Source organism: Olea europaea, chromosome 1 (assembly GCF_002742605.1).
Source record: "Olea europaea var. sylvestris chromosome 1, O_europaea_v1, whole genome shotgun sequence".
NCBI lineage: Eukaryota > Viridiplantae > Streptophyta > Magnoliopsida > Lamiales > Oleaceae > Olea > Olea europaea.
Window position 1 is genome coordinate 1821747 of NC_036237.1, and position 14582 is coordinate 1836328.

At 33.1% G+C, this 14582-nt stretch overlaps 3 protein-coding genes across 3 annotated transcripts; all 3 read right to left on the reverse strand.

Annotated features, from left to right (window-relative positions):
- Positions 1–303: 303 nt before the first annotated feature.
- Positions 304–2168, reverse strand: LOC111411546 (cytochrome c oxidase assembly protein COX19-like). The gene is made up of 4 exons (XM_023042082.1): positions 1958–2168; positions 1267–1355; positions 911–1008; positions 304–597 (listed from the first exon to the last, which is right to left on the reverse strand). The coding sequence occupies exons 1-4, from the start codon at positions 1965–1967 to the stop codon at positions 513–515; spliced, it is 282 nt and encodes a 93-aa protein (XP_022897850.1). The 5' UTR covers positions 1968–2168; the 3' UTR covers positions 304–512.
- A 792-nt stretch (positions 2169–2960) lies between these two features.
- Positions 2961–7673, reverse strand: LOC111411636. Its single transcript, XM_023042198.1, has 9 exons — positions 7423–7673; positions 6956–7032; positions 6616–6844; positions 6020–6174; positions 5596–5641; positions 5412–5503; positions 5232–5328; positions 3429–3485; positions 2961–3289 (listed from the first exon to the last, which is right to left on the reverse strand). The coding sequence occupies exons 1-9, from the start codon at positions 7570–7572 to the stop codon at positions 3194–3196; spliced, it is 999 nt and encodes a 332-aa protein (XP_022897966.1). The 5' UTR covers positions 7573–7673; the 3' UTR covers positions 2961–3193.
- Positions 7674–11377: 3704 nt separating this feature from the next.
- LOC111411707 (putative wall-associated receptor kinase-like 16) lies at positions 11378–14133 on the reverse strand. Its single transcript, XM_023042310.1, has 3 exons — positions 13232–14133; positions 12973–13137; positions 11378–12771 (listed from the first exon to the last, which is right to left on the reverse strand). Exons 1-3 carry the CDS (start codon positions 13854–13856, stop codon positions 11564–11566), a joined length of 1998 nt encoding a protein of 665 aa, XP_022898078.1. The 5' UTR covers positions 13857–14133; the 3' UTR covers positions 11378–11563.
- Between the last annotated feature and the right edge of the window lie 449 nt (positions 14134–14582).

The following is a 14582-nucleotide window of genomic DNA, read 5'->3' on the forward strand; positions in this document are numbered from 1 at the left end:
GGATACAGGAAATTTAAAAGGGTAGGAGTGGGCAAAGGCCAAAGGCCTGATGTCAATCTATTGCAACCTTCTTTCTTTGCATGGATTCCAGACTTATGAATAAAAATGGAATGGGTTACCCGTTACATAAAATGAAATCATCTAAATTGTATTTGATCATTTAACAAATATTCAGAAGGAAACTTATTTATTTCCAATATTTTCAGGGTATGATTACTTTTTCCACACTCCCATGTTTGGCTTTGCATCTTTTGTAGAAGCAAGATTTTTTTGACAGTATCACTCTAGCTACTGCCCTAAAGAAACACAAAATGAAGCCAGTTTTGGCTTTCTTCATTTTTTCCCCCACTTTAAGCTAAGCCAAATATGAATTACTGCACTCAGACACACAAACACACCTCATGCACAACAGGGCTATCATTATTTGATCCAAAAATAATACAATCAATTCTTATTTCATCATTCAGCAAATGTTTAGTGTGTGAACGCAATACTAACTTTCTTTCATTTATCTATCCTTCTTCATTACTACTTTCCTCTACATCGGCTTCCCTTGCAAATCCAAGTTCCGAAATGTCTTGCTTTGCCATTAAGTTCCTGCAAACGTCCCCACAAAAACTTGCCTTAAGACCTAAAATCAGCACTTACAACTAAATGGCGGTATGAATTCAACAAGACAGAAAAATCATAATATGGCAGCAAGAATAAGTCGCATCGTGATTTAGAACACTTACTTGAAGTGTTATATCATTTTCTCAAATAACTGAAGTTACATTATTGCTTAGCAGTTGTAAAAATAACGAGATGTCATTAAAAATGAATAATTACAAGAACAAAAGATAAGCATAAGATATGATACCAAGTTACAGAAAAAACCAAAATATGTCAAAGTAAACTGAAGGGAACTTACCTTTCCATACGGCATTCGAGGTACTTTTTAGACAAGTGTCTACAATTTTCAGATTTATGGCCAGCAGATTTTAAACAATTGATATAGTCTTTCTTCTCCTGAAACAACCAAAATACTGAGTAAGAAAAAATAAACCTGTCATGAATATTCACAAGACTAATAACCTAAATCTTGTCAAAGAAAGTCAATCATCTAGTCTTTCGTGGTGCAATCGACCCCAAAGATGACGAGCATGAACTCCCAACCAAAACTATGAGTTCACAGTCCAATCCCCCCCCTGCAGCCTGCTGTGGACAATGGGTCCCATCCTGCATCCACCAAGAACATTCCTAGCACTACTTTCATGGCTATTGTACCTGGTCGCAGAGATGCATGTGGTCTAGAGGGAATACTCCTTTTTCTGGTGGTACTGGGCTCAATCCTCTATTTCCACCAAACGCTCCACCTGCAAATTCAGCTGGACATATTATTTTATAGAACAAAGAAGAGAGGTGCACACAAAGAGAATCCTGTATACTTGCACATTCATGGAGTATATCTAAACCCGCAGGTTAAAAACAATCTTTCTACCATATGAAACTGAAGGCCCATGGAGAGATGAACCCGAGAATCCAAATCAAATAAATGAAGGAGAAACGGGGAAGAAAGGAGCTCCAGGCTCATTTTACTTGAATTGTTTAAGCTAATTTGCACATAAAAGTTTTATTTTCAAATTTGGTTCTCTAAACGATCAACTTGACAATGAACTTTAACTATGAGCATACCAGCATAATTTGTTCGATGAAGATTCAACCCGGAATTCGACATAGATAATCTTAAATTATAATAAATATTCAAACAAGATACAAAAGAACAATCTTTCTATCATAACATTGGATTTAATACATACGTACATTAATAAACGAACTGATGATTTTTTACATTTGCACAGGAAAAATTATTATGTTAAAAATCAAAATTCAAGTGAAGAGGAGATAATAGAACATAAACGCTAACAAGATAAACTGAAAAAATTTACCTGCACAAGATAAACTGGAAAACATTTACCTGCACTCATTTGTCAGATTTGCTTATTGTTTTCTTTTTCGTTCTCACTTTCTTGAACTTATACTTCAGAAATCCATCAACTGTAAATTCATATCGCGTTTTAGTATCTAGGAGCACGGATGGATTTTACATGAAAACACCGCACGTTTGAATAATTGGGAAATTAGGGATTGGGGTTCCCGTGGGGTTGGAGTCTGGGCATTAGCTACGAGCTACGTCTTTTAAAACATTAGCCCAATGTCCATCCTGCTAGGGAGAAATTGTAGCATGGTCCTCAATGTCTTAGGTAATAACGTTTTAGTCCTTAACTTTTATTGATTGTATTAACCTTCTATTTTTAAAACAAGAGGATTTTCATTCTAAATATACTGCAAAATGAACAAAACATACAATCATTGTCCAACTATCCATCAATTCTAACTTCTATACCAACATATTATGCTATTTAAACTGACGACAATGGACAGAGTAACTAGCAAACAAATCATGTTGACTGACCTCATTGCACTAAATTTAAGATGAGTGACATACAAGAAAATGGAATTTAATTGTCTGATTGCACCAAATCAAAGCTGAGAAGTTATCAATGGAAAGAAGATGTAATCAACATCAAATCTCAGTTTACGTCATGTGATTGTCATTCCTGATGGTTGCACAAGTTTAACGACTCCAACAGAAGTTTAGCACGTTCTTGATTTTCTAATTCAACTACTTGGACATATAAAGTAAAAGTCTTTGCCATCATCAACCAATATCATGCTATCTAACACGAGTACAGCAACTAAATCTACTCATTGCATGAAGGAAAGGAAATGGATGCGGGAAAAAAAGAGGACAGAACTAGAATGACAGATTGCAGCATAATGCAGCATGCCTATGTCTAGGAAGTAAAACTAAGGATGCAAAGCAGACAACATAGTAAAAGAAGAATGTACATTTTCCATTAGNTGCAGCATGCCTATGTCTAGGAAGTAAAACTAAGGATGCAAAGCAGACAACATAGTAAAAGAAGAATGTACATTTTCCATTAGAAAAATTCAATGTACAAATGGGCTTCAGGTTTCAACCCAATTAACAAGAAAATCGTAAACCCAAGTCTCCAAAAAATAGCATATTTCAATGCTGAAAATCGAGAAACATCCATCTTACGCCAAATGAATTTATTTCTTCATTCGTGCCAGTCTGTGACTGAATCTGAATTGCCACCAGGGGTTTTAATAGTCTTCGCAGCAGGACTCAGTTAATCAGAGTCGGTCGATGGCTTATATCACGGGGGTGCTGAATTACGACTAGGACTGATTCCGTTAAGCTTCCTTTACAGGGCGATGTTGGCTATAAGAAACCAAAGAGAACTTTGAGAAAGAACTAACCAAAGATGGCTATAACATTATTGAACTTTTGCTTGTGAAATTACAAGGGCTACACAAACAGCAACTTGGGATTTGTTAAAAATCGAATAAGAATCACTTACTACACCAATGTGCCATTCATGACTACTTAAATCTTTAAAAGTTTCTGCATCCATTTCCTGCAATAAAGTGACTCAATTTTAGTCTCGATTTTAAGCAGCGCCAAACACAAGTTTTAGAACATTAAGTCTTGTTAAAAGTAACTTAGAAAATCATGTTTGGTAAGATAAGTAACTTCAAATTCTTCTATTTTACTTTTAAACACAGCCACACATGCTCATTCAACTTTATAAAATCCTCCAAACTATGTACAAAAGAAGAAGCACTCATAGCAAATGATAAGTAGTATTAAACAATGAAGTGTCTAATCAAGTGCTCCATGATTTTGACTTGGTTAAATGTCCATAAGTGGAAGAATTTAGTAAATGAAACCTCCACATTCTGAAGCTCCACTCGGTAACAATCATTCCAACACACACAGACATATATATAAAGGATTAATAGCAGAAAACCCCCTTAAAAACTTGTCCATTTGCGATATGTCCCCCTATCTATTGAAAATCAAAGAAACCCCCTTATTTGAAACATTTTGTGCAAAAAACCCTCCCTGCTGTCAAAATCTGTCAGAGTTGCCATTAAAGACAATAAAAATTGTCAAAGTTAAAAATAAATAATTGCAGTAACAGTCTTTTAATCTTTTTGTAAATTATACCCAATTTTTTTTATACGTACCATCCCCAATCCCAAATCTTTAAAATGTTATTTTCTTTCACATGGCTTCTTCCGCTACTAGCGCTGGGGTTTTTATCACTCTTCAAATGTTCATTCACAACTCTTCAATAAAATTCCAAGCCTTTGCTTTCAGTTGGCCAGAAGGGGCTGAACCTGGTTCTTGTGGGTCGGAAACCGGATAAGCTCCAGGAAGTTTCGGACTTAATCAAGTCCAAAAGGGACCGATCCAGATTAAGACTGTGGTGGTAGATTTTCCCAGTGATTTGAATGATGGAGTAGGAAGAATTAAAGACACATTTCAAGGACTGGATATCAGGATTTTGAATAATAATGTTGGGGTTTCTTGGATTTATGCAAGGTTTTCCATGAAGTAGATGTAAAATTATTAAATGATTTGATTAAGGTTAATGTAGAGGGCACTACAAATGTTACTCAAGCTAATTTACCAGGGATGGTGGAGAGTAAAAAGGAGGCTATTGTTAATATACGGTCTGGTGCTGCCATTTTTATCCCTTATCCTCTTTATGCAGTTTATGCAGCCACTAAAGCATAAGTATAATTTCTGGGATGTCATGGGGTGGGTGAAGAAGTGGCAAAGTGTGTATATCATTGTCTTTTTTATTGGGAGTGGAGAAGAAGATGAGGTGAGGTGGGTGGGGTGGTGGAGAAAATAAAATTTTAAAAATTCGGGATTGTGGATGGCTCATATAAAAAAATTGGGTATAATTTGCTAAAAAATAAATTTGGGGGACTGCAACTACAATTATTTATTATTAATTTTAGCATTTTTTACTGTTTACAATGGCAAATTTGACGGATCTTGATGGTAGGGGATTCTTCGCACAAAAGATTTCAAACAGGAGGTTTTTCTGGGACAGGGGTTTATAGTGCACATGGACAAGTTTCTAGGGGGATTTTTCACTATAAATCCTATATATAAAAGTATATTACTACTTCATTTCAAGTTTTCTATCAAGAATTTCTCTATTTTTTGGGAAATTTTCCAGTACTAACAGTTGGCACAACAAAATGAGAGAACTTAATGTCACTAAGATTATTGAAATGTATACAAGGCAAAAAGAATCATTAATGGAATACATGAAGTACTCAAAGGTTAAATCTTTTTAACTTACAATGCTGTAAATTGGAGGCACCATTATTTCTACTTTAGACTTCAAATTAGGCATAACAGAGAAACGAGGTGTCAACTGTTGTGACCTGAAAGTCCATCTGTCATAAATAGGGTTCAATCACGTTAGATTGCTGGAGAATATGAATTTTGTTCAGGAAAACCCATATTAATTCTTACATACCCTATGTACAGAAAGATGCAAAATTGTGCCCATTCTCGAACCAACAACCGAATCCAGTAATTTTCCAATGACGTATCCATGTTTATGAAAATCTGGACAACAAAATGCTCAATTACTGCATGGATCAATCTTTAGAATTTCCTATTTTTGTTTGAAGAATATGTCAATAAAAGATGGTTCATACCGCAAGTTCTGCCACAGCCACAATGTGCATCGCTCCTTGAAATTTCCTGGAAAATGTAAAGAATGAAACGCTGGTCAGCATTTTTTTCTCATTAGATCTTTTCTTTTTTAGAAATCAAATCTATTAATGGAAATTTATGAGCGATAAAGCAAGTTGCCTAACAGAAACTTAGGTGATAAAAATTTGTCAAACGAAAAATAAATAATTTTTTTTTCTTCCTTTAAACTAAACTTTCACGAAAAGTGATTCAACAAGGTATCAAAGATAAATGTCATTACTTCAAGTCCCGATGCCATCCATTTATGAAGATTCCACATCTTAAGCCTTTGAGGGCATGTTGAAGTCAAAGTAAACATAAATAAATATGTATACTTTTAAGCAGCACGTCCAACTATATGTTTCAACAGAATGTGAATATGCTTACTTGAACATGATGTATTTTTTATAAACTGCATCATGCATCTCGTGGACATCCTCATCTTCTATAAAGCTCAACTGTTCCCGCAGAACTATTAAGTTCTGAGATACATGGCAGAATATCATGTAGAAAATTATAAAATAGTTGAGCAGCAGCAGTACCTGTTTTACAGCAAACATAATCCTCATTGTTAAATTAGGATAAGAGTACAGTCGTATTGCCACCCAATTTAACATTACATCACCATCATGCACGGTTCGAACATAAAAATAAGGGGTAAAAACATTGTTGGTCATTCAACTTTCAACTAAGTTCAACTTGATCACCCAACTTTCCTCTCTGTTTCAATTACATCACAAAATTAGCTTTTGATATTAAAATCAACTAGTTTCCCTATGTGGCAGATTCCCAAGCTGTATGTTCTGTACATCATGTTGGACAACGGTTAATTTTACTAACAGAATCCAAATTGGTATGTAACTCAAACAGAAAGTAAATAAATAAATAAAATTGGCAAATAAAATGAAACTTTGCTGGAAGTTTTAAGTGACCAACAGTGCCTTTATTGCCCTAAATGTAAGTGAACTAATGAGGAAACTCACAAAGAAGTAAGGTATAGAAGCTCTGTAACCAACTAGAGTCAGGTAAAAGACACACCCCAGAGCAGACGTCATTCGCCGCTCAGACGCCGAAAGGTGTTCACACGTGATGCAATAGCCATTAGAAATAAGCATGAAAGATACAAAAGTAATTGTCTGAAATAGCACTCCAATAACATAGGCTCCGAAAGACATCCATAAAGAGCATACGTGCGTGTAAAAACACGAATTCCTGAAGCAAAACATGATCAATAAACAGCATATTAAATAACAGTAACAAAAAAACTTGTACATTATTAGCACCAAAGTTACATAGTTTCAACTTTCAAGTATAAAAGCGTACCAGAAAAGGAAAGATAAAGCGTGTTGCAAGGCTTTTATCAATGGAACAGAGGCAAGCGCCCACTGCAATCTATTTGTCTGTTCTAGTACGTATAAAGAACAATCACAGAGGAATAATAAATTAACAACAATGACAAATATTATTAGCAATAAAACATTAACCAGAAGCAAAAAAATCCCATTAAATTGGAAAAAAATGTCAAAAACTAATGATCAATCATATACATCATTTATGGATGCTCTAAACAGAGAAAATTCGAGAAACCACGACAAAATTAATAAATCCCAAAAAAAATAATCAAGAGTTCAAAAATGGAACTGAAAAGATTGGACCTTTAGCAATTTAGCTGAATCCCATTCAACTGAATTTTTTTTAATTCAACCATTTTATCCTATATTCTCACAGATTATCAGCAGCTAGAAATAAAATAAATTTAATTAAATTCGAGAAGAAAAATAATAATTGACCTGAAAATGGCGATAATTGTAGGTATTCAAGGCCCAAGAAAATGCAGAGAAGAACCAAATGACCATAAAAGCCAAGTAGAGTGGTGGCAGCGGCCGGTACACGGCGTCTACTCCGTCACTATACGAACCCAGACTCTTTGCATTCTCCATTTTCACACGTTTTCACTTTCAGTTCGTAAATGGCAATTGAGAGGATTTATATAGACAATCGCACAAGGGTTCAGTGTCCTTTTCTTTCCTATTATTAATTTATTCCATTGAAGGCCTTCATTTTTTTTTTTCACAATCTTTTATTTTTAAGTCGACACACTAGACTATTTGAACTACATTTAATTGTAAAAATACATTTTGAAATAGTAAATTGATAAAAATATATGATTAAAAAATAAAAAAAAGTTTTAAGTTTATGTATGATTTATTTTATTAAAAAATATGTGGTTGAAAAGAAAAAAGAAAAAAAAGTGTTTTTGAAAAGAAAAAAGAAATAATGTGCAAACAAGGGCTCAATTAGCATTGGGGATTTTGTTAAAAAAAATATTATTTGGGATTTAAGATGAGAAAAAAATTGAAGAATAAATCAAACAAGATATTGAAGACGTTTGATTATGCTTAAAAGTAACTTTTTGTTGACGGTTTGTCTACTTGAATGTCATTTTAGTTCTATCGCAATGTTATCTTGTATTTTTATTTTCATTTTTTTTTTTATGGGCTGATGAGTTTGTACAATATTATCATTACAAACAATTTCATTCTATTGAATAGACTAACTATGAATTGAGGGTAACAAAGCCAAACACACAAAGTAATAATAATAATAATTTTGAATTCTGATAAGAATCATGGAAAACTAAAGGAAAAAATGGTAAATTTGCAAAAGAAAAATTAATTATTAGATTTCTATTTTTTGTAGAAGAGTTTTTTGAGAATATAATCTTAGATCATTTGTATTTAAAAGCTCTTCTAATCGGACGACGGCACTTCCAAAATTTATCCAAACATATTTAAAATAAAATTTTTAATTTTAGAAGGAACTTTTGACTTTTCAAAAATACTGTCAATGGGTCCAAGTGTGCCTTGTATGCAAATATAGATGAAAACCAAAGTTAATAATGTAACTTATTCTTATGTATTCGATGTCAAATAATCGGTTAATGCATAATATGTATTATATTTCAGTCGAACAAATTACAAGGACTGAACAAATTACAAGATAAAAAGAACATCAAAATTAACAGCATGTGTTGTAGTTGTTTACATATTCTAGATAAGAATTATTTTGTTATTTTCTTTTATATGTTATTAATATTCCGTGAGATAATATATAGCAAGGAGATCTTGGTTGAAAATTTAGGTGAACACTTGTCATCTAAATTATTCGACCTTGATCCAATGTTTAACACGAACACAATACGTCATACCAACTTATCATTTTTATGTGTAGGTATAATTGTTATACAACATATATTTATATAAGGAAAGAAAAAAATAAAAAAATAAAAATTAAAACTCAGTCAATATACATGTGAACCAATCAAGAAGATTTAATTCCGTCCAACTACTTGCAAGTTTAGGGCAACTGATTTGACCTTATAAATGGCCAAGATTTTCTGGATAAGTTTAGGCTTTACTTTAATCTCACAGAGGAAATCATAAATTAGGTTAACAAACTCATTAGCCAACTAGTTTCTTTCATACCACATCTGTATATAAAAATGAAAAATTGAAAGAACTCCAACTTAATATAAGAAGACAATAGCTAACATTGTGTTATTCAACAATTCGAGGTTATCATATCCATCAAATGGACATGTTTAATATGCTCGCTTTAATATGTTATGAATGACGGTTTTATGCATTTTTATTTTTTTAATATTGTCCAATCATATTCAGTTAATTTACTGAACGATTTTTAGGCATCACAAAATGCATGTATGCTCAATTGGATGGATAGCAAGTTGACATTCCAATCATCAAACATCTGGTATTGTTGAACAATGGCAAAGGTCGTCAATGATTACTTAGCAAATTACGAAACTTAACTTTGAGGTGGATCACAAGATTTAGAAGGCATCGAGTTTATATCTAGTTATATGAATTCGATATTTAATATATATACATCTAGTATAGCGAAGTTATATTAATTAATAACTATTATTTATTCACCAATTTTTCTTTACTAACTCAACTACATTTTTGATGTGGTAGAGATTTATGCCTTTTTTTGGGTTTTTTCAAAATAAAAACTAAAATTCAACCATAACTTTTTCTAGGGATGACAATTGGATAGTTGATATGGGAATGGTAAAAAATAGTACAGTAGCTATAAACAAGTTTGATGAGGATATAGAAATTAGGGGTGGAAATAGTTCGATTTGGATAGTTTGAGACAAATTTTTAAATGAAACCATTTAAAGCGGTTTGAAATTTTTCCAAACCAAACCAAACCACTTTAATTTATAAACCAAATCAATCCAAACCATTTTTTCAGTATGATCCGGTTTAAAACCACGATTTAACAATGAAAAATTAATATATATCGAATAAGTTAAATCATTAATAATAGTCTAAAATTTCATGTTGAAACATAAATTGTATTATTAAAAAATTACAAAACAAAATAATATAATTATAATCATTATAATGCAACAACATATAAATATTTTAAACTCTTAGTTGATATTAATGGCATTCATCTGCAATTGCAATACACAATTCATTCTCTTCATAAATATAAAATATATTACGTGAATTCATTTTTTATAGTTAAATGATATAAAATAACTAATAAAGGAAAAAATAAAAAATAAAAATCAAATACAATAATACCTAATTGCTGTGACTTTTTATGAATCATTCAATACTTCTATTCTATTCAAATATTAGCGAATTACTTTAAGAGAGCCCAACAATTATTAGAAGAAAGCAACATAACTACCAATAAAAATATAGAAAAAATTACCAAAAAAATAGATAATCTGACTTGAATTTGGGTAAAGTTTGAGAAAATTGTTAGTAGAAGGAAATAAAATGTGCAAGTTTGAATTACAATTTAGATTTAATTGTCTGCTTAATTGTAATAGAGAATCGATGAATATGGTTTAGCAGTAGTTGTTCAACACTTCATCCAATTTGAGAGTTTTACATTCTCAATTGTAATGATTGATTGGAATTTGGATATGATTTAATTAATTGAGATGTATAATTATCGAACTGAGTTTAATCAAATTATATTTAGACCTTGTTTGTGCGCCCTTTTTGAATAGTGTAGTGATGTGAAATGTGTGGTTAAAAAATAAGAAAAAAATTTGAATTTGTGTGTAATATTATTTTAATGAAGAATTTGTGGTTGAAATAATGTCAAAACACTGTTAAAAATACATTTTTTCCTAAGAATGGGGCTCAAACAAGATGTTAATATAAAAAAATAAGGAAATTTTTTGAATTTACGTGTAATATTATTTTAATGAAGAATTTATGATTGAAATAATGTCAAAACATTGTTAAAAATACATTTTTCCTAAGAATGGGGCTCAAACAAGATGTTAATATGGATGTATCTTTTTAATCGAAACGTGTTAAGTTTTAATTGAGTTAGATAAAATTTGGACCAATTTATTTTCAAATTTTTTTTGGTAAACGGTTTGGCTGTTTGAAACAGTTTGAAAAGATTGAAACCTTAACAAGCTATTTCATAGTGGTTTGGTTCAGTTCAAAATCAAAATGTTGACGGATCTACGTGGAATCAAACCAACGATTTCAAAAAACGTTTTTGTTTTGATTTTGCAGTTTTGTGATTTCATCGTTCGGCCTAATAGATATATGCAAAAAAATATCAAAACTCACAAGCTACAACGTAGATTTAGGCATTCACCAACGTGGCAGTACATGTGTCAAAAGTTTTCATGAGTTTACAATTTACAATAGTCTTAAAAAGTAAACTTTCTATGATAACTGATACGATAAACATAAAATATATATTTCTTAAATAGTTTAGAACAATGCACACGTAACCTTAGCATCTGCTTCATGACTTGGAAATCAACAAAAGGCCATAAACTCTATACCAAAAATAAAAATCTAACATTTCTTTCATCAACAAACATAACAAAAACACATAAATGCTGATAAATGGCATTAAGAATCAAATTGTGTTAACCACTAAGGGAGTGACATCTAATGATGAGATGGTGCTGTCAATCGTACTTGTCCATGTGTAGTCATCATTCGAGAGCAACATTGATTTTTCTTTGTGCAAATTTACCCCTTGGAATGTAGTTTCTATGTTAGTCAAAAATGTTTGAGACATTCTAATACCTTCTAACTCCAATACTACTTCTTTCATAGTTGGCCTATTCTTTCCCTTCAAATTTAAGCATCTTTGTGCAAGTTTAGCAATTGCAATAAGCTCTTCTCTCCCACCTTGCTTTAAAATCTGAGAGTCAAGAATTGTTTCAAGATTGTTCCTTTCCATGCATGATCGAAATCGTGTTGCCAAACATTTTTCCTTTTCTGTTCTATCGGAAGAAATTGGCCTTTTCCCAGTTAAAAGCTCAACAAGAACAACTCCAAAACTATAAACATCACTTTTTTCTGTCAATTGACTGGATTGAAAGTATTCGGGATCAAGATATCCGAATGTCCCTTTCACTATGGTTGTTACATGAGTTTGATCGACTGCAATTGACCTTGAAATTCCGAAGTCTGAAACTTTGGCTACATACTTTTCATCCAAAAGTGTGTTACTAGACTTGATATCTCTATGATAGATTGGAAGAGAAGTTGCATAGTGAAGATGGGCAAGTGCTCCGGCAACTTCTAGTGCAATTTTCAAGCGCATATTCCATGAAAATGGGAAGTCAGGACTATCATCATGGATATGATCGAAAAGGTTTCCATTGGAGATGAATTCATAAACTAACAAAGGAACTTCTGTTACTAAACAACATCCTAGTAGCTTCACTACATTCCTATGATTGATTTGTGAGAGTAAGACAATCTCGTTAATGAACTGCTCCACTTGGTTTTCATCTACCAATATGGATTTCTTGATTGCTATGATTTTCCCATCTGATAACATACCTTTATAAACTGTCCCTTGTCCTCCTTGGCCAAGTATTCGACTTTCATTGAAGTGATCGGTTGCTTTCTCTAGTTCTTTAGAAGTGAAAAGTTTTGTTTTCTCGAGTATGTGTTCGTTGGTTGATATTTGTTGTTGTAGCAAAAGTCCTCCATTTCGTTTAAAGAATTTTTCATCGCGCATTTTGATCTTTCTCTTCTTCTGAAACTTGTGCAACCAGAAGCAAGTTGATAATAGTAGAAGTAATCCCATTACAGAGCCCAAACCTGCTCCTGAAATAGAAATCATAATTGTACAAGGGGATGCAAAATTAGATTTTTCATGATTTTATACTTTACATTAACAAAAATTTTGGGCTATAGGATAGATACAAAAGGAATTTGCTTGATTGATAGAATTTCTCCTCTCTCATAAAAAAGTTGACATGGTAGCAAAATTTCCAAGACAAACAAGAGTATATTGATAAAGATTACCTACTGCCACTTTGGGTCCTGGCACCCGGAAACAACCTCTACCATCTTTCATTCCATCACCATAATAACCCTTGGGGCAGGAACATCTATAAGAACCCTGAGTATTGGTGCAAATCCCATTTGAGACACATGAATTATAGAATTCATTTTTGCATTCATCGATATCTAGCCTCGGATCAAGCATCACCCACAAACAATTGTTAGACTGCTTACACTATAATACCCAATACTTTAGTTAAATAAGGATAAAATTACTAACCAGTGCATCCTGGACTGAGATAAGGGTTCCCCTCGTATCCTTCCCAGCAGCTGCAGCGGTATCCTTCAATGCCGGTATCGGAATCAACGCATTTACTATTCCATTGACACGCATAATCTGTCGAATTTTGTACTTCGGTGCAATTTCTGGAACCAATCTTCCAGTCCAACACCAATGGCATATCGGTTAACATTGTATTATTTAGAAATGTTATTGAATCATTGAGATCTGATAAACGGAAAGTAAAATTACGGATAGTAGTATTCATCATTCCAACGAAGGCAAAGCTGCAAGGGAAAAGTTTGCTTTCTCTTCGCCAATGACTGTGGACGTCAGACAGGTTGGGACTGAGGGAAACAGTGCCTTTAGGTATGGAGGTCTGGCAACAGCCGTTGCCTGGACATTGTCCGATCCCATCAGGCTGAGAACAGGACGACACACAACCATCGATGAAGTTACTTCGGTTTGAATTGGATACTCCTTGTACACTAACCAAGTCATCACAGCCAAAAGATATGATCTGATTTGCATCAGACAAGGTAAAAGGAACAGATGTAAAGTTCAATTCTAAAGGTAAATCCGTAGTCTTGTTATAGAATTGCATATCATAGCAGGCAATCGCCATCCGGCCAAAGTACTTAAGATAGATTGCAGATTCTGATATTCTGGTAACCTCAATGCCTGTCGTACCAAGGTAGGGTTTTGGAGGGTTAACAGAAGTATCACACTGAATATTAAACCGCGAGTTCAGGGAACAAACCGATCCGTTACCGATTCCAAACGGGTATGGAACTTCTATATTTCCACATCTGCTTTCGCAGCCAGGCTTAGCAGAGGAATTTGCCGTGCCTTGGGCGATTGACTGCAGTGCTACCGCCAGTGAAAGCAAGCAGAAGATATGCAAGAACATGCTTAGCTTTCCAAGTTCTGAAAGATTAAGCTAATCTATATAGAAAACTAGTAGACAAAATAGCAATATGCTAATTCAGGATAATGTCAAAGTCGCCATTGATTAAATAAGCAAATAATAAATAAAATATTGTAAGCAGCTGGAGGGCGCCGATCGAGACCATAATATTCGGCAGTCAACAATAACAAGATTAAAGATGAATATAAACAATCAAAGAAAACGTTATTTGTTAAACAAAAAATCCTTCCTCGTGGTTGAACTTGTAAATAATACTTTGTGTTTGGACTTTATGATAATGAAGTCTCCACCTTCTTAACTTACTGACGCATATTAAAAAGAGCTTGACGGGAAAAAGGTTCGTCACCATTTGCAATAAGTAAAGAAGATATTAAACACAACATGAAACTTAATAAGTAAAGAAGATATTAAACGCGACATGAA

Coding starts and splice junctions, on each gene's coding strand:
- LOC111411546 (XM_023042082.1), bottom strand. Junction 1,009..1,266: donor ACATGCATCTCTGCGACCAG/GTACAATAGCCA, acceptor TGGTTGTTTCAG/GAGAAGAAAGACTATATCAA. Junction 598..910: donor CTCGAATGCCGTATGGAAAG/GTAAGTTCCCTT, acceptor GGACGTTTGCAG/GAACTTAATGGCAAAGCAAG.
- LOC111411707 (XM_023042310.1), bottom strand. CDS start 13,856: ATGGCGATTGCCTGCTATGATATGCAATTCTATAACAAGACTACGGAT. Junction 13,138..13,231: donor TCTCAGTCCAGGATGCACTG/GTTAGTAATTTT, acceptor ATCCGAGGCTAG/ATATCGATGAATGCAAAAAT. Junction 12,772..12,972: donor AGGACCCAAAGTGGCAGTAG/GTAATCTTTATC, acceptor TTTCTATTTCAG/GAGCAGGTTTGGGCTCTGTA.
- LOC111411636 (XM_023042198.1), bottom strand. CDS start 7,572: ATGGAGAATGCAAAGAGTCTGGGTTCGTATAGTGACGGAGTAGACGCC. Junction 6,175..6,615: donor CTTCTATACCTTACTTCTTT/GTGAGTTTCCTC, acceptor GCTGTAAAACAG/GTACTGCTGCTGCTCAACTA. Junction 5,329..5,411: donor TGCATCTTTCTGTACATAGG/GTATGTAAGAAT, acceptor TATTTATGACAG/ATGGACTTTCAGGTCACAAC.